The 27,314-nt window shown below is 44.7% G+C and overlaps 2 protein-coding genes across 4 annotated transcripts in view; one reads left to right on the top strand and one right to left on the bottom strand.

Moving 5' to 3' along the window:
- Positions 1-23,086, bottom strand: part of LOC110494989 (laminin subunit beta-3) — a 32,748-nt gene extending 9,662 nt beyond the window's left edge. The window contains exons 1-9 of one of the 3 annotated variants that reach the window (XM_036948179.1): positions 22,807-23,086; positions 22,528-22,579; positions 22,168-22,322; positions 9,787-9,901; positions 9,612-9,685; positions 9,297-9,488; positions 9,058-9,121; positions 8,641-8,828; positions 49-169 (exon numbers count right to left, since the gene is read on the bottom strand). In XM_036948179.1, coding sequence (XP_036804074.1) covers positions 49-169; positions 8,641-8,828; positions 9,058-9,121; positions 9,297-9,488; positions 9,612-9,685; positions 9,787-9,901; positions 22,168-22,322; positions 22,528-22,552 — 934 coding nt within the window. In that variant the 5' untranslated portion in view covers positions 22,553-22,579; positions 22,807-23,086. Of the gene's footprint in view, positions 1-48; positions 170-8,640; positions 8,829-9,057; positions 9,122-9,296; positions 9,489-9,611; positions 9,686-9,786; positions 9,902-15,796; positions 16,119-22,167; positions 22,323-22,527 lie in introns of those variants that run through there. The other 2 variants (XM_036948180.1, XM_036948181.1) reach the window with 2 other exon arrangements.
- A 2,557-nt stretch (positions 23,087-25,643) lies between these two features.
- Positions 25,644-26,860, top strand: LOC110494987 (G0/G1 switch protein 2). The gene is made up of 2 exons (XM_021570342.2): positions 25,644-25,883; positions 26,017-26,860. Exon 2 carries the CDS (start codon positions 26,046-26,048, stop codon positions 26,394-26,396), a length of 351 nt encoding a protein of 116 aa, XP_021426017.1. The 5' UTR covers positions 25,644-25,883; positions 26,017-26,045; the 3' UTR covers positions 26,397-26,860.
- The last annotated feature ends 454 nt before the right edge of the window (positions 26,861-27,314 follow it).

Here is a 27,314-nt window from a genome sequence, read left to right as displayed (position 1 = left end):
TAATCAAAAAGATGCAGTCGGTGTATTAAGGCATCAGTGGTTGCGTACGTTTGCAGGTGTGTGTGTTTCCCTCCTCTGCAGATCTCCAGGGCAGGTCGTTGTAGAGATCAGCACATTGCTCACAGTTTACACCTGCTGTGTTGTGCTGACACTCACACTGAGCACTAACCTGCAACACACAGGGAGAGTGAGACCCATTCAGAGGGTGAATGTGCAAGACAAAATATTTCAATGCTTTGAATGGGGTAGTAGTAGGTGTCATGTTTACCGTGTATATAAACAATGGTCCACCACCCAAAGGACATCCAGCCAACATGACACAACAGTAGGAAACATTGGAGTCAACATGGGCCAGCATCCCTGTGAAACGCTTTCGACACCTTGTAGAGTCCATTCCCCAACGAATTGAGGCTGTTCTCAGGGCAAAATGGGGTGCAACTGAATACTAGGAAGGTGTTCCTAATGTTTTGTACACTCAGTGTATGTGCCTATGTGTTTTCGGTACAGAGTATGTGAGCATAGTTGAGTGGTCAGAAATCCCGCTCATCGAAGCGCACTTCCTTTTCCAACCGCTCTTCTAAAAGCCGCTCTGTCCTCACAGGGGGGGGGGAAACTGCCGCTCCAAATTCGCTCCATTCATTTAAATCACAATATAACCAACACCAGTCTGTTGTTGTGACCTGGACCTACCATTTGGTTTTGAAGTACTGAAACCAAACCATATGATTTGAATGAAAAGTATTTTAATAAACATGAAAGGGTGAACGTGAGAATCACTCCTCATTTCAAATAGGCTACATGTCATATTAAACTGAAGCCACACCCACTTTTTAAGATGGCAGCAAGCATGTCCTTGGTCCCATCAGTTTGTCGCTGAAAAGATTTGTACAGATTTTTGTTGGTCTCCATCTACCTATGGTTCATCTGGCTGTAAACACACTGGACAATAGTACAATATTGCATACAGAGTCAATGTGCCTTGGATGTTTGTGGACTATAGCGCTTGCCACCCTCCCAGCTTCTACCAGCCTGTACTGAAAACTACCTCCAAGGTGTTTCTCTCCTGGCTATCATACAGGTATGACCTCCGTTGCGTTGCTGTTTTGATGGTATTTAATCGCCTTGAGTAAGTAATAGTTCTCTCCTTGCTCCTGTTATGCTGTCGAGTTTTGTGCCTCTTGGTTGTATTTATTGTGGGTCCTAGTGCTGGCTGATTTCTAGTCTGTGGTTGGGTTCTGGCTTGCTTCTGGCTTGCTGCCTATAACTGTGCTGATTTAATCTAACTGTCACGCTGTGTGGATTGATTGACTTTTAGTTGATTCCTCGCCAACCCATTTTATTTGCATGGATTTTAAGTGCATTTTTTTCAAAATGGCATCTACCACTTTCCCCCATCAGGGGAACTGACTTTTACCAGACTGGCAGCAACCCCTTTTAGAGACTACGTGAACGTTTATTCCCATGTAGGAGCTGCAACTATTTTGCACAGTTCCGGGATAATATTGTCCGGCCAAATTTCCAATGTGGAAACTGTCAGAATATTGTCTGAGCTGAACGTCAAAAGTAACAAATTGAGACATTGCAGTGTATCCTGGATAGGTCCCACTTTAAGACCTTTTCCTTTTCTACTCCACAGCCTGGTCGTCGCGCCACTGCCTCGCCCCTGTGTTGCCACTCTCTGACGGACTGGGCTGCCCTGCAAAGACCCCTCCCTAGTGAAGTCACCTCTCCCCTCGCATCTCACCCAGTCCTCCTATCCTACCCCGACCTCCCATCCCGGCCGCCCCTCCCCACCCCCCTTGGAGAATAAACCTGGCAGATGCCACGGTTATCGATCCTGCATCGCAGTGGAGGCACGTCACACACCCCAAGCCCAGCGCAAGGCAGCTGTCTTTTGATGAATGTGGCTGAAATGGCTTTGGGGGATCCCATCCTGCTGACCCAACAGTTTCTCCCACCTGCCAGAGATTCCTGCTCCTGCTCCTTCATCCTCTACCCTATCTCCTGAGGGTACAGCTCAGAAGGTCTCTACCACAGGCCCGTACAACCCGGGCTCCCTCGCACATCAGACCTCCCGGGCTCCCTCGCACATCAGGCCTCCCGGGCTACCTCGCACATCAGGCCTCCTGGGCTACCTCGCACATCAGGCCTCCCGGGCTACCTCGCACATCAGGCCTCCCGGGCTACCTCGCACATCAGGCCTCCCGGGCTACCTCGCACATCAGGCCTCCCGGGCTACCTCGCACATCAGGCCTCCCGGGCTACCTCGCACATCAGGCCTCCCGGGCTACCTCGCACATCAGGCCTCCTGGGCTACCTCGCACATCAGGCCTCCTGGGCTACCTCGCACATCAGGCCTCCTGGACTACCTCGCACATCAGGCCTCCTGGGCTACCTCGCACATCAGGCTTCCTGGGCTACCTCGCACATCAGGCCTCCTGGGCTACCTCGCACATCAGGCCTCCTGGGCTACCTCGCACATCAGGCCTCCCGGGCTCCCTTGCACATCAGGCCTCCCGGGTGCCAAGGGCTGCTGCTGTCGTAGTGCACGTGGGATCAAATTACATTAAAAAAGGGCTAATCAGAGCTAATGAAACAAGATTTTATTGAGCCGATCAACACCCTAAAAGGCTCTGAAAAGCCTCCAATTATCTCTGGTCCAATATCACTGTCATGTCTAGTTCTGATAAGATTCCCAGTAAAGCAATGAAAACAATCAAGCATCCCAGAAAAGTGCTAAAAATAGCCCACATTAACATTTGTAGCCTAATAAATAAGGTTCATGAAATCTAGAAAATTCATATACTGACCATCTCAGAAACTCACGTAGATAATATATTTAATTGGTATAGTGGTAGCAATACCTAAAGCCCAATCTTGTAGGAAGTTGCTATAGACCACCGCGCTAACAGTCAGTATCTGGATAATATGTGTGAAATGCTTGATAATGTATGTGATATCAACAGAAAAGTATATTTTCTGGGTGACCTAAATATTGACTGGCTTTTGTCAAACTGCCCACTCAAGAAAAAGCTTCAAACTGTAACCAGTGCCTGCAACCTGGTTCAGGTTATCAGTCAACCTACCAGGGTATTTACAAACAGCCCAGGGATGAAATCCACATCCACATGTATTGATCACATCTTTAGTAACGCTGCAGAAATCTGCTGTAAAGCTGTATCCAAATCCATCAGATGTAGCGATGACAATATGGTAGCCATATCTAGGAAAACCAGAGATCCAAAGGCTGGACCTAATATTGTGTATAAAAAGGTCCTACAAAAGGTTTTGTAGTGATTCCTATGTTGATGTAAAGAATATTTGCTGGTCTGTGGTGTGTGTTTTACCTTTATTTAACTGGGCATGTCAGTTAAGAACAAATTCTTATTTTCAATGGTGGCCTAGGAACAGTGGGTTAACTGCCTGTTCAGGGGCAGAATGACAGATTTGTACCTTGTCAGCTCAGGAATTTGAACATGAAACCTTTCGGTTTCTAGTCCAACGCTCTAACCACTAGGCTACTCTGCCGCCCCAATGAGAAGCAACCAGACGCTGCACTTGACACATTTATGAAATTAGTTACTCCAGTTACTAATAAGCATCCACCCATTAAGAAAATTACTGTAAAAACTGTTAAATCCCAGTAATTGATGAGGAATTGAAAAATGTTATGGTTGAGAGGGAAGAGGCAAAAGGAATGGCAAATAAGTGTTGCTGCATAACCGATTGGCAAACCTACTGCAAATTGAGAAATCATGTGACTGAACAGAACAAAAATAATAAAAAACTATACTATGAAACAAGGATAAAGTATATAAAGAATTATAGTAAAACGCTTTGGAGCACCTTAAATTACATTTTGGGCAAAAAGGCATACTAAGCTCAATCATTCATTTATTGAATGAGATGGCTCATTCATCACAAAACCCACTGATATTGCCAACTTTATTCATTTTTTAATTGACAAGATTAGCAAATTTAGGCATGACATGCCAGCAACAAACGCAGAACCAACACATCCAAGTATAACTGATCAAATTATGAAAGACAAGTGTTGTAATTTTGAATTCAGTAAAGTGAATGTGGAAGAGGTGAAAACATGATTGTTGTCTATCAAAAATGACAAGGGTCTATCAAAAATGACAAGGGTCTTGACAATTTGGACGGAAAATTACTAAGGATGATAGCGGAGTATATTGCCACTCCTATTTGCCATCTCTTCTATCTAAGCTTACAAAAAAATGTGTGCCCTCAGGCCTGAAGGGAAGCAAAAGTCAAATCCACTACCCAAGAACAGTAAAGCCCCATTTACTGGCTCAAATAACTGACCAATCAGCCTGTTACCAAGGCTTAGTGAACTTTAGGAAAAAATGGTGTTTGACCAGATACAATGCTAGTTTACAGGTAATAAATTAACAACAGACGTTCAGCACGCTTATAGAGAAATGCATTCAAACATGCACATTCAACTTACCCAAATGACTGATGATTTGCTGAGAGAAATTGATAATAAAAGATAGTGGGAGCTGTTTTGTTAGACTTCAGTGCGGCTTTAGACATTATCGATCATAGTATACTGCTATAAAAATGTATATGTTATGGCTTTATACCCCTTTACACTGTGGATTGAGAGTTACCCGTCTAACAGAACACAGAGGGTGTTCTTTAATGGTAGCCTCTCCAACATAATCCAGGTAGAATCAGGCATTCCCCAGGGTAGGTGTCTAGGCCCCTTACTTTTTAAAATCTTTACTAATGACCTGCCACTGGTTCTGAGTAAAGCCTGTGTGTCTATGTATGTGGATGACTCAACACTATACACGTCAGCTACTACAGTGAGTGAAATCACTGCAACACTTAACAAAGAGCTGCAGTCAGTTTCAGATTAGGTGGCAATAAATAGCTTAGTCCCACATATTTCAAACTAAAAGCATTATATTGAGACAAATCATTCACTAAACCTCAACTAAATCTTGTAATGAACAATGTGGAAATTGTGCAAGTTGAGAAGACTAAACTGCTTGGAGTAACCTTGGATTGTAAACTGTTTGGTGCAACAGTAGCTAAGATGAGGAGAGGCATGTCCATATTAAAGTGCTGCTCTACCTTCTTAACAACAATATCCACAAGGCAGGTCCTACAGACCCTAGAGGGACTTGGGAAAATTACAACTGGCCCAGAACATGGCAGCACGGCTGGCCCTTAAATGTACATGAAGAGCTAACATTAATAATATGCATGTCAATCTCTCATGGCTCAAAGTGGAGGAGAGATTGACTTCATCACTACTTGCTTTTGTAAGAAGTATTGACTTGTTGAATGCACAGAGCTGTCTGTTTAAACTACTCGCACACAGCTCGGACACCAATGCATACCCACAAGACATGCCACCAGAGGTCTCTTCACAGTTCTCAAGTCCAGAACGGACTATGACAGGCGCACAGTACTACATACAGCCATGTAGCCATGGCTCTCTCTATTCCACATCAAGTAACTCACGCAAGCAGTAAAATCTGATTTAAAAAAAAAATACAGATAAAAATACACCATGTGGAACAACGAGGACTGTGAAGAGTCACAAACACAGGTACAAACACACATAACATACACAATATATACACACGTACACCTGGATTGTGTGTGGTAGTAGAGAAGTGGCCTGAGGGCACACACTGAATGTATTGTGAAATCTGTGGGAAAATGTATTTTAATGTTTAGAATGTATGTTATAATGTAAATTACTGCCTTCATTATTGCTGGACCCCAGGAGGAGTAGCTGCTGCCAAGGGGATCCATAATAAATATAAATAAATATAAATAGGTCAGGAATGGAAAATGGAACAGAAATTAATTATTTAGGCTATATTATTTCAATTATTTCAAGGCTCTAGCCTACAAAGAAATACATTGTGAAGCATTTGTGAGTGCGACACACTATGCTGGTTGGGAGTCAGGGACATTAAACGCTCAGCATTTAAACATTTTGTTGTATAAAATCATTTTAATCTATAAATGGTCCATATGGGTTGTGACCTACTTAGAATTAAATGTAAAAATAAACAAAAAATGTCTCATTAGGCTCAGTCTACAGTGCCTTTAAATTCATTTTTAGAAACACCAGTTTGGCCAGAGTCTGTGGTTTCTGGCTCATGTGATGGTGCCTGGAGAGCAGGCCAGTAGCGAAGAATATCCTCTTCACGCTTGCAGAACCACTAGGGATGCTAAATACCCTTTTGTCCACTCTTGCCAGGCTGGACAGGGATGCAGAGTTTTCTTCTTCTATAGGTAGGTCTAAAAGGTTTTTAGGCAAAATAACCCATTCAAAACAGAAAGCTCCTTAGAAGTTGGAATATGCCAGGCCTATTGGGCCAAAATCAATAATGGCTTATTGTATAGATGATAATAGAACAAAAATGAAGGAAACTTTTGAAGGATCTGATTTTACATTTATAAATACTTTGCTACAATGACTCATTAGCTACCCACCTTGTTCCTGTCTTGTAACATGTGCATGTAGTAAGTACACCATCATGCTTTTGGGATAGGTGTCTTTTCAACTCCATGACTAGCTAAAGCAAGTGGCTATAGCAGCACACAAGTAGACTACAAATGCATGCTGGGCTGGGCATGACGTGAGCACATGAAGTGAGCTCTATTGGAGTGGGCGAGAAAGCCGATGCTCCATCCTTTGGAAATTTCGCTCCACGCTCCAGTCAAATTGGGCTCGCTTCTCGCTTCGCTCCGCTCACATACTCTGGTTGGGTATAGGTGGTTGGTAATAGTCTTAGGCAGACAGCAGTTGGCCTGTAGATGTGTGTTGTATGTGGTAGGTATACTATAACTGTGTGTTAGGTGGTTGGCAGTAGTATCATACCTGTGTGCTAGGCATCTGGTTGGCAGTGGTATCATACCTGTGTGCTAGGCATCTGGTTGGCAGTAGTATCATACCTGTGTGCTAGGCATCTGGTTGGCAGTAGTATCATACCTGTGTGCTAGGCATCTGGTTGGCAGTGGTACCATACCTGTGTGCTAGGCATCTGGTTGGCAGTAGTATCATACCTGTGTGCTAGGCATCTGGTTGGCAGTGGTATCATACCTGTGTGCTAGGCATCTGGTTGGCAGTGGTATCATACCTGTGTGCTAGGCATCTGGTTGGCAGTAGTATCATACCTGTGTGTTAGGTGGTTGGCAGTGGTATCATACCTGTGTGCTAGGCATCTGGTTGGCAGTGGTATCATACCTGTGTGCTAGGCATCTGGTTGGCAGTGGTATCATACCTGTGTGCTAGGCATCTGGTTGGCAGTGGTATCATACCTGTGTGCTAGGCATCTGGTTGGCAGTGGTATCATACCTGTGTGCTAGGCATCTGGTTGGCAGTGGTATCGTACCTGTGTGCTAGGCATCTGGTTGGCAGTGGTATCATACCTGTGTGCTAGGCATCTGGTTGGCAGTGGTATCATACCTGTGTGCTAGGCATCTGGTTGGCAGTGGTATCATACCTGTGTGCTAGGCATCTGGTTGGCAGTGGTATCATACCTGTGTGCTAGGCATCTGGTTGGCAGTAGTATCATACCTGTGTGCTAGGCATCTGGTTGGCAGTGGTATCATACCTGTGTGCTAGGCATCTGGTTGGCAGTGGTATCGTACCTGTGTGCTAGGCATCTGGTTGGCAGTGGTATCATACCTGTGTGCTAGGCATCTGGTTGGCAGTAGTATCATACCTGTGTGCTAGGCATCTGGTTGGCAGTAGTATCATACCTGTGTGCTAGGCATCTGGTTGGCAGTTGTATCATACCTGTGTGCTAGGCATCTGGTTGGCAGTAGTATCATACCTGTGTGCTAGGCATCTGGTTGGCAGTAGTATCATACCTGTGTGCTAGGCATCTGGTTGGCAGTAGTATCATACCTGTGTGCTAGGCATCTGGTTGGCAGTGGTACCATACCTGTGTGCTAGGCATCTGGTTGGCAGTGGTATCATACCTGTGTGCTAGGCATCTGGTTGGCAGTAGTATCATACCTGTGTGCTAGGCATCTGGTTGGCAGTGGTATCATACCTGTGTGCTAGGCATCTGGTTGGCAGTGGTATCATACCTGTGTGCTAGGCATCTGGTTGGCAGTAGTATCATACCTGTGTGCTAGGCATCTGGTTGGCAGTAGTATCATACCTGTGTGCTAGGCATCTGGTTGGCAGTGGTATCATACCTGTGTGCTAGGCATCTTGTTGGCAGTAGTATCATACCTGTGTGCTAGGCATCTGGTCGGCAGTGGTATCATACCTGTGTGCTAGGCATCTGGTTGGCAGTGGTACCATACCTGTGTGCTAGGCAACTGGTTGGCAGTGGTATCATACCTGTGTGCTAGGCATCTGATTGGCAGTATACCTGTGTGCTAGGCATCTGGTTGGCAGTGGTATCATACCTGTGTGCTAGGCATCTTGTTGGCAGTAGTATCATACCTGTGTGCTAGGCATCTGGTTGGCAGTGGTACCATACCTGTGTGCTAGGCATCTGGTTGGCAGTGGTATCATACCTGTGTGCTAGGCATCTGGTTGGCAGTGGTATCATACCTGTGTGCTAGGCATCTGGTTGGCAGTGGTATCATACCTGTGTGCTAGGCATCTGGTTGGCAGTAGTATCATACCTGTGTGCTAGGCATCTGGTAGGCAGTAGTATCCTGCAGACAGCGGTTGGCATGGCCGTGGCAGAGGCAGGTGCCCATCACTGTCATCTCTCCGAGGGCATAAAACAGAGAGGGGGTGCGGCCGGGCAAGCGGGGCACAGCACCCAGCTCAGTCAACTTCACCCGCAGGCCTGTCAATCCTGACACCTCTGGGGACCGAGAGAGAGCTGTCAATCACTGGGCAAAGCATCTCATTGAATCAGGGATGTTCAATCATGAAAGATGTAAGTGGCTCTGGAGGAGAGCACTTGCTAAATGGCTAAAATATAATGCATAAGGACATTACATTGTCCATAGTAACAGTGGGTGTTGTCCATAGTAACAGTGGGTGAGTGTCATGGATGGGTAAGGGAATATGGTTGATCATGTTTATCTTACCTTGAATCTTCTGCCCATTGGGGACGCTGATGCTAGAGAACTGGCCCAAGGGGCTGAACTGAATCTGTGTAATGCAATGAGGAAAATCAAAAAGAGGAACAGCAGAACATTTCATCTCTGGATAATACAAATTATCATGGGAATTTCCTCCAGTTTCCAACATTGTTACCCCGTTATCTCATAAACCCGACCCTACATTGTGGGAGCTAACTGTCTGCCTAGGGAGACTACACCCTTACGGTCTGGTCCTGGTAAGAGTTAGCAGGGACGGGGGGTAGGGTGTAGCAGTAGGTCTGGTCCAGAGAGCGTGGCATAGTCATGGCAATGCCAGGGAAGGCCGAGCGACAGTCTGAGGCCATGTAGAGTGACGGTTGCCAGGTTTGACCATTATCCAACGTCCTCTCCACCACCAGCGCACTAGGACGGGGACCCTGTGTATAGAGGCAACCGTAAAATCAGTCCATAAGATTGTACAGCATTTGAAAAAAAAATACAATTCTGCCCTTGCACATTGGAAAAGCCCTGACCATGCTGCTCTGGCAGCTGGGTCTTACCTTGAAGGTCAGAATGATGGTGTCCAGCTGAAACAGGTTCTGTAGGTCCAACTGTAGGGTGACCGGACTCACGTCTAAAGAAACATAGGTTGTCTTTATTTTGGTGGGTCACGATAAGAAAGTTTTAGGATGGGTCACTCACAACATGTGTCCTGTAGCTCTGTAATCCCCTCACCTTTCCTGGCCTGCCACCACCTGTTGGGTCCAGCGGTGGATAGAACGTTCTGGATTGTGTGAGCCAACTGACTGGATGGGTTCCTGGAGTCACAGGTACAGCACTTCATCCTCCACTGAGATAGAGAAAGATACTACTTAGCATAATTGACTGTATATAAGGTCATGCAAACAAAGTATGTTTGATTTTTAGAATGTAAGGGGGATAAAAAAAATAAAAATAAATCTAAAGATATTTAAATACATCTAAACCAGATTAGATTGGTTTATCATTAACGTTAATGGTTGTGCTCAAGCTGTGCTCTGCCCTTTGTCTTATGCAATATAACCCAGAACTGTAACAGTACACACACAGTGTGTGTTTGTGTTTGGGCATGCATGCATGCGTACGTGTGTGTCCCCTGACCTCTTTGTAGAGAATGTGAGTTATTGGTCAGCACACATTCAAACAGCACACTATTCGTGGGAGGTTTATATGCCTTCACTTTGACAAGAAATCCTAATTTATCAGACACATGTGGACTGAGGGAACGCGAGAGCAATCACACAGCAACAAGACAGAACAAGGTATCAGTTCCTCCTCCAACACAATGGAACCACTCACAACGACCAATGTGCAAGTAAATGTTCATGTGGATCTTCCCACAGACCCCACAGATAACACTGAGGTAAAGCCATGATATCTCAAATCAATACAACGCTGATGGGAAGGCTCTTGCATAACACTAGTGAAGTGGTTTTTCTACATGCATTATGTGACCCAAGATCACTTGGTCCACACACAGGACTAAAGTCTGCAAAAACACTACAGTGAATAGTGTAGTATTTACTGTAGTATACTGTAGTATTTACAGTTAACTATGGTATAAATATTGTAGTAAAAGAAAACTAGTATATACTACAGTAAATCATGTAGTGTTTTTGCAGACTGTAGTATACTGTAATATTTACTGTAGTGTTTTTACAGACTGTAGTATATTGTAATTTTTACTGTAGTGTTTTTGTTTTATTATCTTTGACATGGAAGTGGAGGCTTTCTCCTTCAGGAATCCTACTGGAAAAATACTAAAAGAGCAAATGTTCCATAACCTGTAGGTATGTAGGACTGGGGTCTGAACCGCTAATTCAGCGCTTCGCTTCGTTTCTATAACCTGTAGGGTTCCCACTAACGTCTGTCCTATATTGAGATATTGGAGAGGGTAATGGGCAGGGTATTTGAAAATAAGATACTGTAGAATTTACTATAGTAAAAAAAAAAAGGGTTGTGTTTTTGCAAACTGTAGTGTATTTGTGGATTATTTCTATTTTTTATAATACTTTCGTATTTACTATAGTATTTTACAGTATATTACAATGTTTTATAATAAGTACTACACACGACCCAGGGATACTACAGTGTGAACTATAGTATTCTACAGTATACTTCTGTTTACTATAGAATGCTATAGTAAGTATTGTAGTACTCTCTGTAGTAATCACTACCAATACCTCCAATGACCCTCCCCTCCAGCCCCTTCGTCTCCACTACCCTACACCTCCACCTCCACCTCAGCTTGCCCTGGTCGGAGCGGGTTGGGACTGGGGCTGGAGCAGTTACTTGGCCTGAGTCAGGCTGGCTGGCCTCTCTAGTCTGTCACAGAGGCCATGGCTTTGTACCCCACCGGGTGAAAGGTTACACTGGACATTTCAACACCAGCTATGGCCACTGTCAATCTATCCAGCTTGCTCGTTCTCTTTTTACTCCTCTCGTTTTCCCTCTCCAGGCACCATCGCATGAGCCTGTAGCCACAGACTGGCCAAACTGGAGTTTCTAAAAATGTATTCAAAGGCACTGTAGACTGAAGCTAATATGGCATTCTTTCATTTTATTTGTATTTAATTATAAGTCACAGCCCATACGCGCAATTTATAGACTAAAATGATTTAATACAACGAAATGTTATCTAAGTTAACATATGGCATTGTTTTAAGATGGTCATACCAAGGACTACTTAGCTATTTGATTGTGAATTTTAAGACTCCTTAACGTACAGTGCCTTGCGAAAGTATTCGGCCCCCTTGAACTTTGCGACCTTTTGCCACATTTCAGGCTTCAAACATAAAGATATAAAACTGTATTTTTTTGTGAAGAATCAACAACAAGTGGGACACAATCATGAAGTGGAACGACATTTATTGGATACTTGAAACTTTTTTAACAAATCAAAAACTGAAAAATTGGGCGTGCAACATTATTCAGCCCCCTTAAGTTAATACTTTGTAGCGCCACCTTTTGATGCGATTACAGCTGTAAGTCGCTTGGGGTATGTCTCTATCAGTTTTGCACATCGAGAGACTGAAATGTTTTCCCATTCCTCCTTGCAAAACAGCACGAGCTCAGTGAGGTTGGATGGAGAGCATTTGTGAACAGCAGTGTTCAGTTCTTTCCACAGATTCTCGATTGGATTCAGGTCTGGACTTTGACTTGGCCATTCTAACACCTGGATATGTTTATTTTTGAACCATTCCATTGTAGATTTCCTTTATGTTTTGGATCATTGTCTTGTTGGAAGACAAATCTCCGTCCCAGTCTCAGGTCTTTTGCAGACTCCATCAGGTTTTCTTCCAGAATGGTCCTGTATTTGGCTCCATCCATCTTCCCATCAATTTTAACCATCTTCCCTGTCCCTGCTGAAGAAAAGCAGGCCCAAACCATGATGCTGCCACCACCATGTTTGACAGTGGGTATGGTGTGTTCAGGATGATGAGCTGTGTTGCTTTTACGCCAAACATAACGTTTTGCATTGTTGCCAAAAAGTTCAATTTTGGTTTCATCTGACCAGAGCACCTTCTTCCACATGTTTGGTGTGTCTCCCAGGTGGCTTGTGGCAAACTTTAAACAACACTTTTTTATGGATATCTTTAAGAAATGTCTTTCTTCTTGCCACTCTTCCATAAAGGCCAGATTTGTGCAATATACGACTGATTGTTGTCCTATGGACAGAGTCTCCCACCTTAGCTGTAGATCTCTGTAGTTCATCCAGAGTGATCATGGGCCTCTTGGCTGCATCTCTGATCAGTCTTCTCCTTGTATGAGCTGAAAGTTTAGAGGGACGGCCAGGTCTTGGTAGATTTGCAGTGGTCTGATACTCCTTCCATTTCAATATTATCGCTTGCACAGTGCTCCTTGGGATGTTTAAAGCTTGGGAAATCTTTTTGTATCCAAATCCGGCTTTAAACTTCTTCACAACAGTATCTCGGACCTGCCTGGTGTGTTCCTTGTTCTTCATGATGCTCTCTGCGCTTTTGACGGACCTCTGAGACTATCACAGTGCAGGTGCATTTATACGGAGACTTGATTACACACAGATGGATTGTATTTATCATCATTAGTCATTTAGGTCAACCTTGGATCATTCAGAGATCCTCACTGAACTTCTGGAGAGAGTTTGCTGCACTGAAAGTAAAGGGGCTGAATAATTTTGCACGCCCAATTTACAGTTTTATATCTTTATGTTTGAAGCCTGAAATGTGGCAAAAGGTCGCAAAGTTCAAGGGGGCCGAATACTTTCGCAAGGCACTGTATCAGAACATTGTCTTTGTCGGAACATTCTCTCTCTCTCTCTCTCTCTCTCTCTCGCTCTCGCTCTCGCTCTCGCTTACTCACTCTCTTTCTCTCTCCTTCTGCTGACCCCCCCCCCCAATCCCTCCGAACCACGATTTCAAAAGTCAACAGGCAAACTGCTGATTTCGTCAAACAAACGAAAATCTGTCTGCACACATGCGCCCACACACGTCTGCGCGCACACACACACTTACTGCAGTTTCAGTGTACAAACACATTATTAATACACTGTTATAGACAGAAATATGTCCACTAATGTGTGAAGTATAGTCCATGTTGTATAACAACTTTAGACTGTAATGTCGATTGGATGGCAATGATGTGATAATATTATTGTCTTCTGGTAAAGTCCCTGTGAATTGTTCCCTAACCAATGGCGTGGTAAAGAGGGAAATATATTCTCCTGTACTGTATGGGGAGATGCATGTCCTGACAGAATTGAAAAGTTCAGAATTCAGAACACCCTTGATAAAGATGAGCAAAAATGGCTGCATACAATAAGTAATTCAAATACTCATCTATATTGTATCCTATGGGACTCCCAATCACATCCGCCGTGATTGGGTGTCCCATTGGGCGGCTCACAATTGGCCCAGTGTCGTCTGGGTTTGGCCGGGGTAGGCCGTCATTGTAAATAGGAATTTGTTCTTAACTGACTTGCCTACTTAAATAAAGGTTAAATATAAATACAAATGAAATGGTCTGACAAACACCACTCTGTCACCTTTCACCACAGATGTGGAAGAGGGAAGGGTAATATTGGCGGATGCGGTGGATTTTGATGGGGACTTTTGTGTTATGTTAATTAGATTTCCACAGGGTTAATTTAATACAATGAAACGCTGTTTAAACACTTAATGTCCCTGACTCCCTACCAGCCTAGCATGTCGCACTCACAAGTGCTTCACAATGTATTTCTTTGTAGCTACAGCCTTGAAATAATTGAAATAATATAACATAAATAATTCATTTCAGTTCCTTCTGACCTATTTAGAGTGTTTTTATATGCGGTTCAATATGACATGGAGCCTATGTGAAATTATGAGCGCTTCTAACATTCACCTTTTCATGTTTATTATAATACTTTTCATTTAAATCATATGATTTGGTTTAAATACTTCCAAACCAAATGGTAGGTCCAGGTCACATAAAAAGGATGGGTGTTGGTTGAATTGGAATTTTAATGAATGAAGCGAATGTAAAGGACTTGGAGCAGAGGGCTTCCGAGTGGCGCAGTGGTCTAAGGCACTGCATCACTACAGTCCCTGGTTTGATTCCAGGCTGTATCACAGGGGAAATGTAGGTTTGTTGTGTGCAACAGGGAGGGGATATTGCATGCAAGCTTCAAACATTTCTAGCCTGTCTGTCTATGGGTCACAGGGTTAACGTGTTATGTTCAACCCACTCCGTTTCCCACTCCGTTTCCCACCACAAAAAAACAGAAAATGGCCAAAATGATTAGAACCAGCTCACCAGCTTTTACACTATGATTTTACTGTTAGATGTTCAACGCTTCTTTTGAAACATTGATAGTTTCACCATATAAAAACTAGAGTTCAGTTCACATAACAGGGTTGACCTTAAAATTAGGGACAGGTTTTTTTTAAACTTTCAAATGAATCACTAATCATGTTAAATAAATAACAATATTCAGAAAATACTTAGTCAAAGCAAGAAAATAACCAGGGCTTTATAGTCATGGTGAAAACGTGGAGAAATGTTGGGGTTAAGTGGGTTCAAATCTTCCTGTCAGTCACAGAGGGTGCGCAGAGGGACATGTCAAAACGCAGAATTCTGTCACTTGAGCCAGTCTTTATTCATATCACAAATCTGAATGATTGAATTCTCTATGTGGTCTATATTAAAGAGCACTTCATTGAATATGATAGGCTTTTCAAATATCGGTACATCATTTCTAATTCAAATATCAAAGGGCCTCATTTTGTGGAACAACCCATATGCTCTGGCATCAGCCCTGACCCTGGTCTGTCAGTGTGTCTATTTCTGGACCAGTGGTCAGTACTTAGAGATTGACCACAAGACAGAGATGCTGAAAGGACAGCACTGTTCCTTGTTTGAGTGGCTTTCTAAGACTTTGAGTGAATGTATCGTTGCTAGTGAACAGCATTCTGGCTATTCATTAATTACAGAAACAACTTCCCAATTCGTCAGAACACAACCAGCAGCATCAGATGGAACACAAATTATAATTATTGTAAAAAAATAAAAAATAAGAATCCCACATATTGGAGAATTAAGATAAATGCATGCATCCTTCTAGCTTAGGCTTCTAGCGTTATAGCTTACAAAGGCAGCCAATTTCTGATATTTTGCCCAATTATTGGCAAAAGACCTGATCTGATTGCTCAAAAAACGAATTAGTTAGAAAAACAAACAATTGGGTTACCTGTGTAAACACAGCCTTTTTTAAATACAGTTTGGTATCGTCTGCTTCAGACACAAGACTTCCTGGACCTGGTCAGTGTCCAGACAATCAGTGCCCCTTAGGCTGCATTCTGCTAAGGATAATATGGAGAAACTCTGCCAGACCACTGGAATCTGACCAGAATAGATTAGTCTGCCAATGTAGCAGCCTGTATCAAAGTGTGTTTGTATGGCCAGCTGGCTGGCTTTTTGGACCAGAGGACAGACACTAACGCCACAGAGGCATGGACCATGGTACCACGGGGAGAGAGTTCTGGCCTGGGCCACTCATTTTGCCCCCCCTTCTGGGCGGCAGGGTAGCCTAGTGGTTAGAGCGTTGGACTAGTAACCGAAACGTTGCAAGTTCAAATCCCCAAGCTGACAAGGTACAAATCTGTCGTTCTGCCCCTGAACAGGCAGTTAGCCCACTGTTCCTAGGCTGTCATTGAAAATAAGAATTTGTTCTTAACTGACTTGCCTAGTTAAATAAACAAAGGTTAATAATTAGCCCCTTATTGTGGTACCTTTGAAAAAAAAATATAAAGCCATCACAATTGAATCAGATTTCCATGGTGGGTGGACTGGTGGCAATATTTGATTCCCCATTTTAAATGTCTGCATTACACTCACTGTAGGAGGCTGCTGAGGGGAGAACGGCTCATAATAATGTCCGGAACGGAGCGAATGGTATCAAAAACCTGGAGGCCATGTGTTTGATGCATTTGATGCAATTCCACCTATTCTGCTTCAGTCATTAACAAGAGCCAGTTCTCCACAATTAAGGTGCCACTAACCTCCTGTGCTGTATATCTCTCAAAAATGAGAACTGTGGAAAGGTACTACACAGGGAACAATGGATAATTCTATAAATAAATTTTAAAAAATTAACAGAAAATATATGAGTAAATATATGAGTTAAAATATATGAGTAAAAATCATAGTCTGAAATTAGGTCACAGATTGGAACCTGATATGGTTAGTAGGCTCGACCTAGTCTCGAAGCCAGCTATTGGCTAAGATCCCCTCCCTGAGGAAAATGGGACCAGCTTTGCCTTTCTCATCTCTGATTAGTTCATACCAAACCCTGAAGGAAAATCACTTTGAACCATGTTGGCTTGTTGCTATCGGCAACTCTCTGGCAACTGCCAGTGCCAAGGGCGTGTCAAGGGTAGAGGAGAGTGTTGGGCAAGAGAGAGGAGTCTCGCAGTCTCACTGTGCCAAACCAAATCCAGAAAGACACTCCAGAATAGATCTGTCAGCAGTGGACAGGAAGGCCAAGCCTCCTATCCACTCTCTCTATCACCTACTGTATCCTTGTTTCTACCCCCTCTCTCTATCCCTCTCTTCTATACCTCTTTCTGTCACACCCTGATCTGTTTCACCGGTCTTGTGCTTGTCTCCACCCCCCTCCAGGTGTCGCCCATTTTCCCTGTGCATTTATACCTGTGTTTTCTGTTTGTCTGTTGCCAGTCTGTCTTGTCTCGTCAAGCCTGCCAGAGTTTTTCCAGTACTCTTGTTTTTCTCTCTAGTCCCTGTTTCATAGTTTTCCCGGTTTTGACCACACTGCCCGCTCTGACCCTGAGCCTGCCTGCCGTTCTGTACCTTGTGACACTGCCCTGGATTACTGACCTCTGCCTGCCCTGACCCTGAGCCTACCTGCCGTTCTGTACCTTTCGGAATCTGTTCTGGGTTACTGACCTCTGCCTGCCCCTGACCTGTTGCTTGCCTGCCCCCTGTTTTTGTAATAAACTTTTGTTTCTTAGAACTGTAGCCCTCGTCCTTCCACTCATAACGATAATGTCCGAGCTTACCCGAGTTCCCCCGAGAGTTTCCGAGGTTTGCCGACTCGCATTTTTCGGAGCCGATGCAACTCGGCAGGGCTAGGCTGTCTCCAGCCGAATGCTAACGCAGACTTAACACCCAGAGTTGCCTGTATTGCGGAACTGCCAGTCATTATGTGTCATCCGGTCTTTTAAAGAGACCAGGCTCATCAGTATGTATGAGTAGACTGGTGGGCCATACAGATAGTTTTTCTTCTTCTTCTTCTGCCCTTACTCGCACCTGTCTCCATACCATCCTGCTGTGGGGCGACCAGTCTATATCTCTCTGGGTTCTCATTGACTCTGGGGCCGACTAGAGTTTCATGGACGCCACCCTGGTGTCTGAGCTGGGCATCCCCACTCAGCCCCTCTCCACTCCTCTGAGCGTTAGAGCACTAGATGGGCGCTCTATAGGCAGGGTTACCCACAATACTACTGTCCGGAACCACAGTGAGTCTATACAGTTTATGCTCATCAAGTCTCCTCAGGTTCCCGTGGTATTGGGGTTTTCTTGACTCCAGCGCCACAATCCCCTTATCAACTGGACTGCTGGTATTATTGTGGGCTGGAACCAGTTATGCCACGCCCATTGCTTGAAGTCTGTGCAGCCTGCCCCAGGGCATCTTCCTGTGGGCTCAGAAGAAGCCTCAAACCTCTCTGCCGTTCCCGCGGAGTACCAGGATCTCTGGGAGGTTTTCAGCATGACCTGGGCCACTTTGCTTCCTCCGAATCGACCCTATGACTGCAGGATCAATATTCTCCCGGGCACTACACCACCCCGGGGACGGCTGTATTCACTGTCGGGTCCGGAGACCGAGGCTATGAAGACGTACATTGAGGACTCCCTGGCTGCAGGGGGTATCCGTCCTTCTGCCTCCTGGAGAACCAGCTGTTTGTCAAAGCCAAAAAATGCGAATTCCATCACTCCAACATCTCCTTCCTTGGATACATCATCACTGCTGGGAATGTGCAGATCCGGAAAAGGTGAGAGCAGTGGTGGATTGGCTCCAACCCACATCCCGAGTGCAGCTGCAACGTTTCTTAGGATTTTCCTATTTCTATTGCCGATTTATCCGGAGTTACAGCACCCTGACTTCCTCCCTGTCAGCACTCACTTCTACCAAGGTCCCATTGACGTGGTCCCCAGCGGCTGACTGGCCATTCCTGGAAGCTTCACCACCGCTCCCATATTGATCCATCTGGACCCGTCCCGTCAGTTCGTGGTGCAGGTAGATGCTTCAGATGTTGGAGTGGGGGCGGTCCTTTCCCAGCGTTCTGCTCTGTACCTTAAGCTGCATCCCTGCGCCGCCTTCTCCCATCGCCTTAACGCCACGGAGAGGAATTATGATGTGGGGAATCGAGAACTACATGCAGTGAAGATGGCCTTGGAGGAGTGGTAAGAGGGGGGGGGGGAGCTTCCATTCATAGTATGGATGGATCACAAGACCCTGGAATATCTCCGTACTGCCAAGTGTCTCAACTCCAGGCAAGGTCGATGGGCTCTGTTCGTCACCCGGTTCAACTTCACCATCTCCTACCGCCTGGGATCTAAGAATGTTAAGTCGGACGCACTTTCATGCCGCAATTGCCCCGCTTCTACACCCTCAGACCCCGAGACCATTCTTCCTACCTCGTACCTGGCGACTACTCTCGTCTGGGGTATAGAGAACCAGGGGGGGCCCGGCTAACCGGATGTTTGTACACGACGCTGTCCGCTCCCCAGTCCTGGAATGGGCTCATTCCTCCAGCCTTGCCTGCCACCCTGGCTCCCGTCGTACCCTGGCCTTTGTGCAACAAAGCTTTTGGTAGCCCACCATGGTTTCAGACGCCTCCATGTTCGTCGCTGTCTGCACTGTCTGTGCTCAGAGCAAGACTCCTTGGCAAGCTCCAGCTGCCCTCCTTCAACCTCTTCCTGTCCCTCACTTTTCCTGGTCAAATATTTCCCTGGACTTCATCACTGGTCTCCCTCCGTCTGATGGCAACACCACTATCCTCACAGTGGTGGACAGGTTTTCCAAAGCCGCTGATTTCATTCCCCTCCCCAAGCTACCTTCGGCCAAGGAGACAGCCCAGCTCATGGTACAGCACATCTTCCGGATCCATGGACTTCCGCTAGATATGGTTTCCGACCGTGGTCCTCAGTTCTCGAAGGCGTTTTGCACACTCATTGGGTCATCGGCCAGCCTGTCCTCCAGGTTTCATCCGCAATCCATCGGGCAGTCGGAGCGTGCCAATCAGGACCTGGAATAGACTCTTCGGTGCCTCGTCTCGGCCAACCTCACCACCTGGAGCCAGCAACTCGTGTGGGTGGAGTATGCCTGGAACACCTTTCCCTGCTCAGCCACTGGGCTCTCGCCCTTCGAGTGCTCCATGGGTTATCAGCCCCCGCTCTTCCCGGAGCAAGAGGAAGAGGTTAACATATCCTCTGCCCAGATGTTCGTCCACCGCTGTCGGTGTACCTGGAAGAGAACTTGGCCTGCTCTTCTCAAGAACACCTCCAGGAATTATCGACAGACGGGCTGCCACCGGACCCGGCTCCCCGCTATCGTCTTGGGCAGAGGGTATGGCTGTCTACTCGGGATCTGCCCCTCCGGGTAGAGTCCAGCGAACTCGTCTTGTAAAGCCTACCATCGTTTTTCCCGTACTCCTGTTTTTCTCTCTTGTCCCTGTTTTCTAGTTTTCCTGGTTTTGACCATTCTGCCTGCCCTGACCCTGAGCCATTCTATACCATTTGGACTCTGCTCTGGATTACTGACCTCTGCCTGCCCTTTAACTGTCGTTTGCCTGCCCCCTGTTTTTGTAATAAACTTTTGTTACTTCGAACTGTCTGCATCTGGGTTTTCCTGAGGTCTGATACTTTCTCCCTCTCTTCTATCCCTCTCCCTCCCTCTCTTCTGTTCCCCTCTCTCTCTGTCCTCCAGTACCCTCTGTGGGGGCACGACGGACACCCAGCCCAGCCATTAAAGGGTCACTGGCATAAGTGCCACTCCCTTGACACCGAGTGATAAAGCCCTGGCAAACTGTACTGCCCAACTCCCCCTCTGTCTGCGACTTAGCTCATCTTCAGTCAGGACATTCCACAGATCACATCACCAGGGCCGCCCCCCTTTTGAAGACCTTCAGATAAATTCCCTGCCCCCCCAAAAAAAAACCTGAGAGCAACTGCGGCCCCTCATGATGAGTTCAGATGTTTTGTGGCCCCCACTCCATCAGAGTTGTCCATCCCTGGCCTACGCTATCTCCCCTGTACTGAGTTATACAGAGCGTGTCAGAGAGATAGTCGATGCACAACCACACCCTTCGGACATGATTCAACACACACAGTCATACAGTTACAGTAGATCCACAGTCTAGACAAGGTTCTATGGCCTGGGGCACCTCTCTCCACACGCCCAACATTAAAACATCTTTCATGTTAGTGTGATCAGCACAATCATCCAGTGAAGCACAATCACTTTGAGTAAATATCAAAACACAAAAGTGGTGAAGTTTCAAAAACTCAAGGCAGAACCCACAACCAGCAGACAGCAAAAAAAGATCTACAGTCTGGTGTGTGTGTGTGTGTGTGTGTCTGTGTGTGCCTGTGTGTGCCTGCAGATACATACTTGTAATTGTGAGTTTTAAGAGCAGAGTGACTGATACCTGCCCTGCCCAGCAACACCAGAGGGTGTGGCTCAGATGAAAGGCTCGACTGTAAATCAAACAGGCAGCAACACAAACTCTTGTCCTTTTACCTGCTTTTACCTCCTAGTTTGTCATGAACAAAAGGATGTTTCAAACTTGTCCCACAAATAAACCTGCAAAAATACACCTACAGTAATTCAATAACTAAAGTATTCTGAGAAAAGAAATGTGCTCCCTGTCAACACATTACATTTGATTTTCTTTGTTTTCAAATCAAACAAATAAATCCCCATCCAATGTTTTTCTCTTCAGGAACTTAGCAACCAAGACTGCGGTCAAATGTAGTTGCAACATCTGGCATCTGTGTGTCTCTGGCACCAGATCCAGACAATTTCACAAATTACACCAATCAGTTCTCCCCTGGCTCTCTATCCATCCACCCTCTCCCTCTCCCCATTCCATCCGTGCACCCTCTGCCCTGGTCTCCTACTGTGCATGGTCAGCACAAGGAGAGCAACAGTCATGCACCTCCAATCTGGACATTGTGTGCTTGTGTGTGCTTGCATTTGTGTCTGCCTGTATGTTTTGTCTGTCTCTCGGTCTTCTGTCTTTATACATGCAAGTCTGTCTGTCTGTCTGTCTGTCTGTCTGTCTGTCTGTCTGTCTGTCTGTCTGTCTGTCTGTCTGTCTGTCTGTCTGTCTGTCTTTCTGTCTTTCTGTCTTGTCTTGTCTTGTCTTGTCTGTCTCTCATGTTTGACTCCATAAAGTTATAGCTGCCCTACAAACCTGAAATGTTACACATTAAAACCCTGGTGAACAACTCATAACAATTAACAGCTATTGCCCCACTTTTCTCCCTTCCCTTACAGTGCCTCCGGTGTCTTTCATAGCAATAAGAGAAGGGTCTTACCTGTCCAAAGTAGGTGCAAAACACCTCAGAACCGGTAAGGCCGCAGGTGGAGGAGGCATGAAGCTGATGTTCCCTACCGAGGAGCAGGTCTCCCATAGGGGGGTAACAGGCCCCCCGAGAACAGTCCCTCTGGGTCACAGCCACTGCTGTCAGGGCTGGGGGAGGAGATCAATTCATCATTATCATCACAGATAGAAGTGTCAACCCAATTACACATTTCCTCACATCCTACACGAAACTATCGCCACAATCTGAATGTTAAGACTAAATGAAAAAATATTTGATATAACTGTAACAACTCAATGATCATTTTCAATTAGAAATCAATGAAGTGCTAACACAAATATCGTGGGCACATACCTGCTAAGTGGAATAAAATCCACATCTTTGGTTCCTACTATGAAAAATTATTCTAAAGACAAAAAGGTCAATAAACAATACAGCCAACAATACAGCAAAAAAATGTCAAAGGTCAGACATTCACGACAAAGACTAGATAATTGGTTGACTGAATAACTGGGAGAAATTACCAATACAGTAAATGGCTACATGAACACAAAACATTTTGAATGACATTGAAAATAAAAAGTCAAATAACCAGTGAAAGTGAATTGTTAATCCATGGAGGTGAGGACTCACCAGTTGTAGGTGTATGTACGTAGACACGGGTGTGTGAGTGCTGCTCAGAATCCTTACAAACACTGTCTCACCTGGGCCTCACGATACAGTGTGTCAGAAAGGTAGCTGGCAGACACACGCCTCCCCTCCGCAACCTGCCGGGATGAATACATCACACCTTAATTGGGGAGGACCTGTATGTGCTAATTGCTGGAGTGGAATAAGTGGAATGGTATCAAATACATCAAACACATGGTTTCCGTGTGTTTTGATGCCATTCCATTCGCTCTGTTCTGGCCATTATTATGAGCCGCCCTCCCCTCAGCAGCCTCCAGTGGAAAACATACACACACGAGATAGAACTTCACGTCGGACATCTATCAACAACATATTCTTCAAAAAAGGGAGGCTCATCCAAAACTAAACAGTGGCGCGATCAACCACACTGAAGAACATAAACAGTTCTCTGTAGCGATGTGGTAAAATATGGTTGTGGGATCGGTGGTTGGGTCAGCAGCTTGTCTCAGCAAGGAGATTAGCCTAGGTATGCAGCGATTGTTTAAGATACAACGTGCGACAAAAACTCTGCTCATCTGTCTGTTGAAAACCATTGTAAATAAAGCCATTATCCGTATTTTTCATCTTTGACATGCCCATCTGAATCAGTGTCTCCACACACATACACACCTCTAAATGTATATCCTGCAGGCAGTAAAACGGATTGGCACCACTGTGTGGTAACCCTGGCATTCCGTGGGTTTTGGCGTGTGGCGGTATATGTTGAACATCACCTGTGTGTAATAAAACCTATACTCAAGGCTGCTGGATACACACACTGTTTTTCTCCATAGCCACTGACAAACATCCCCAGACCAGGGTGTGTTCTGTGGCTCACCTCCGTCTCACGCACGCACACACACACACACAACTGCCAGACGGCCACAGCCGCACCCGTAGCTTCCGCATATCCTTAAGGTAAGGTATCCGTGGCAACAACAGGGTATAATGTTTTTTTTTAGAGTGGTGGGGGGTTCTAATGACTAAAGACCACAGACCGTGACGGTCCTAGCCCACCTTCCCCCACCCCACGACTCAACATAAAATTGGCAACGTAGTCATGACACGTCAAATGTTGTGTTTACAAAGCAGATTTCACCCTGGAAAGATTACAATAGCCTAGAGGTGCAGTTTTATCACAACCAAAGCTATAGCAACTTTTAAAGCACATAGTAGTAGTCTCAGTCTAGCACTGCCTTAGTCCAGTGAATGCAGAATGGTGTATATTAGACTTGCATATACTTGTCTCTGTTTAATGTGCCATGTGCCTTGCTCTATCTGTGGTGAGACAATATGCTGTAAAGGTCTGAATAATGAGAGACAGTGTGTCCTTCTGATTATATACACACAAACAGCAGTAGGGTGTTACTGTGCGTAACAAAAACTACTACTCATCTCAAATGACTATATACTATATACTATACCAAAGCACATCAGAAGTCACCAACCCCTTGTAATGGGAGAACAGGTCAGAATTGCCAAATGGAGAGTTTCATTCCAAATTGCTATGTATAAATGTTGTTAAATTAGATTGTATTGTTTAAAAATTCTGAAAGAGATTGGTGTGTTTTTTCACTATCTAATAATGGCATGGGGTTGTTCAATGACAGACATGTATTTGCTTAAAATCACTTGATCGTTTCAGACAGACAAATAATCATGTCTTTTTTTGCCAAATGCTATATATCCGCCTCACTCTCAGAGAATTAGGTAACAAATAACGGAAATGTTTTATGAAAGAAATGTACAAATGATGCATTTGCGACATTAATATATAAAACATATTTTACAAAATGATGTACGGTAGGTAATATGAGATCTGTATATAAAACATTGACATTTTAGTCATTTAGCAGACGCTCTTATCCAGAGCAAGAGTAAGTACATTCATCTTAATATAGCTAGGTGAGACAACCACATATCACAGTCAAATATACAGGATATGACCATTCTATTCCAGCTAAACAATGGACATATAGCATTTTTCATACACATATAAAATCTATTAATAAAAAAAATCTGAGAACAGTAATATTTTACACACACTTGAAGGTACCCATAAGCAATTAGTTCTGGTGAAAAAACACAAATATATATTAAAAAAAATGGTAGATGTAGCGTTTTGGAAATAAATGACAAGTGTAAGTGGCCACTAATACAAGGTCTTCATTAAACCCCTCATGGTGGAGCGAGAAAAAAAAACATGCACATGCTTAACACTGGCAAAGAGTCCTCTCGTTTTCCACATTTCTGGTTCCCAAAATTCACTCATTGCTCAAATTCATAGGGGATTATCTATGACTGGTCCAGTCAAACTCATGCAATAATAACATTGGTCAGCTGTCCCAAATTAGTCACAGTTTGCTCAGCAAATCGTGTGTGTGTGTGTGTGTGTGAGTCAGTACAAACAGTACAAACAGAGTTCACAGTGTATGCAGACGTGATGGACGTGCCAGTAGAGTGACTGGGTTTATATGGCCTTTGACTTAATTGAAACTGGCCCACGTGTCAAGCTTAACAATTTTATACATAACAATTAAGCACTTTAGCGTGTACAATATTTTGCTGAATGTTTAATTCTGCTCTAAAAAAAATTAGGCAGGGTTAGTACTTTATGTTATAGCGGATAAACGACCAGGTATTGAAGATGATAATTAAACAGTATCCTAATAATAACAGATGAAAATAGTTTACTTATTTCTATGTGATTCATCGAATAATTTGGTACCTGCTGCTACAAAAGGCACAGAGACACATGCAGGCTACACACATAAATAAACCGGACTTTACAGCGTGGGTGAGAGCGCTTGAGAGGAGTTTGCATCACTATTGTAACACGTAGCTCACGTTCAGCTGGAGCCATGCTCCTGTTTGGGCAGAAGATTGAGCTCAAAGAATTGTCATAACGCGTCACCGAGTGGGCGTGGATAAAAAAAAACAGGTCTTTATAAACGAGAAGCTGCCATTGATTAGTGCTCAAGCTATACAGGACGCCCTGGGCTAATAAATGCAAAAAGACAAGAGCACCCTACTTGAATAAAGTAAGTAAGCCCACCATTGCACGTGATTGTCCTCGCATTGATGTTGTGATCATTAAAAGTGCTTATTTGTGACAATTTACAACTGCATGCGTGAAAGGTAACACCTGTGACTAAAACTCTCTTCTCTCCCCAGTCAAAATCAGACAACATAAACCATCCGAAATGGACACCATGTACGAAATCATCCCCTTCGCTAAGGAAATGCTGGCGCAGAAGCCCAGCCGGCGCATGTTGAAGGTGTACTTGGTGGGCTCCGTGATTGCCTTCTTGGGAACGGTTCTGGGCCTGGTGGAAACAATCTGCCAGCCCTTCTCCTCTGGGGAGCCGCTGGACGCCGAGCTGGCTCTGCTGATAGCCCGGGAGCAGAAGACACTGGAGTTGGAGGAGGAAAGGAGACCGGAGGAGGTAGCAATAGTTTCAGCCACCGAGCAGATCACCATTCCCAAGAAGCTGCAACAGGCTACGGGGGTTCAGAGATGCGCTGGTGCTGTCAACCGACTGCACGCCGCGTAATGAGCGTCCAAGGGCCAGCGCCAAAAACACTGTTACATATTTAAAAGAAACTGTATTAGTCCTTCCCACGCCAAATACGGTGCGCTACATACGCACTCGAAATAGCTACACAAGAGGAATGAATGGCAACCTCCAAGCAGTCAACAGAAAAGTTGTCTGACTGGGTTTAACTGCGCTTCGCTGCTTTGGGTAGCCCACGTTGACGGGTCAGGTGGAATCCCACAAGCTTAAGTTTGAGTCCCGGGTGGAAGGAAGGCGAAAGATCCGCTGTCGGACTCACTGTCGGCTAATGAGAGCTCGCAGGGCCGCTGCTGTGCAGGCAATGGCATAGCTCAAGCTGCCCGGTTCCATCCATGTTACAAAAATGTAACTTTTGGGATGAGACTTTTAAAAGTGCTATTTTGTCACTGCTGTAAATATATTAATGTTTTGATACTCAATAAATTATTTGTATTCACAATGTCTGATTGTATTTTTCCGTAGAGGGATGTCTTATATATATATATAAGCACCCAACTATGAACACTTCCACGATCAATTTTGTAATACAAAAATGAGTATGATACTAAATACCTTTCAATAGTGGCTCTTTTGCCTTCTTACACCACACCAGCCACTAGAGGGCGCCTTCATGCTGGGTAAACAGAGGGCCCCAAATGTAGCTTATAATTATGATCCCTATTGCCAGTCTTCCTTCCCGCTATTTCCACACCTTTAGACCAATCATTGAATTAGACGTGATCATTGAACTTTGCTTGCTCTTTGAGTAAAATGGTAACTGCTGGTGTTGAGTGGTTGCCATTAAGACTGGAATGAGCTAATCTAGAAATCCACGATTCAATGGATTTCATGCACTTTGCAGCATGAGACAGGAATTTGGGTGAAACAACTCAATTTCACAATATCTGTGTTTCATGT

The sequence above is a fragment of the Oncorhynchus mykiss genome, chromosome 17, assembly GCF_013265735.2.
Source record: "Oncorhynchus mykiss isolate Arlee chromosome 17, USDA_OmykA_1.1, whole genome shotgun sequence".
Classification (NCBI taxonomy): Eukaryota; Metazoa; Chordata; class Actinopteri; order Salmoniformes; family Salmonidae; genus Oncorhynchus; species Oncorhynchus mykiss.
The sequence above is the reverse complement of the archived record's forward strand: the minus strand, read 5'-3'. Positions and strand labels throughout refer to the sequence as shown.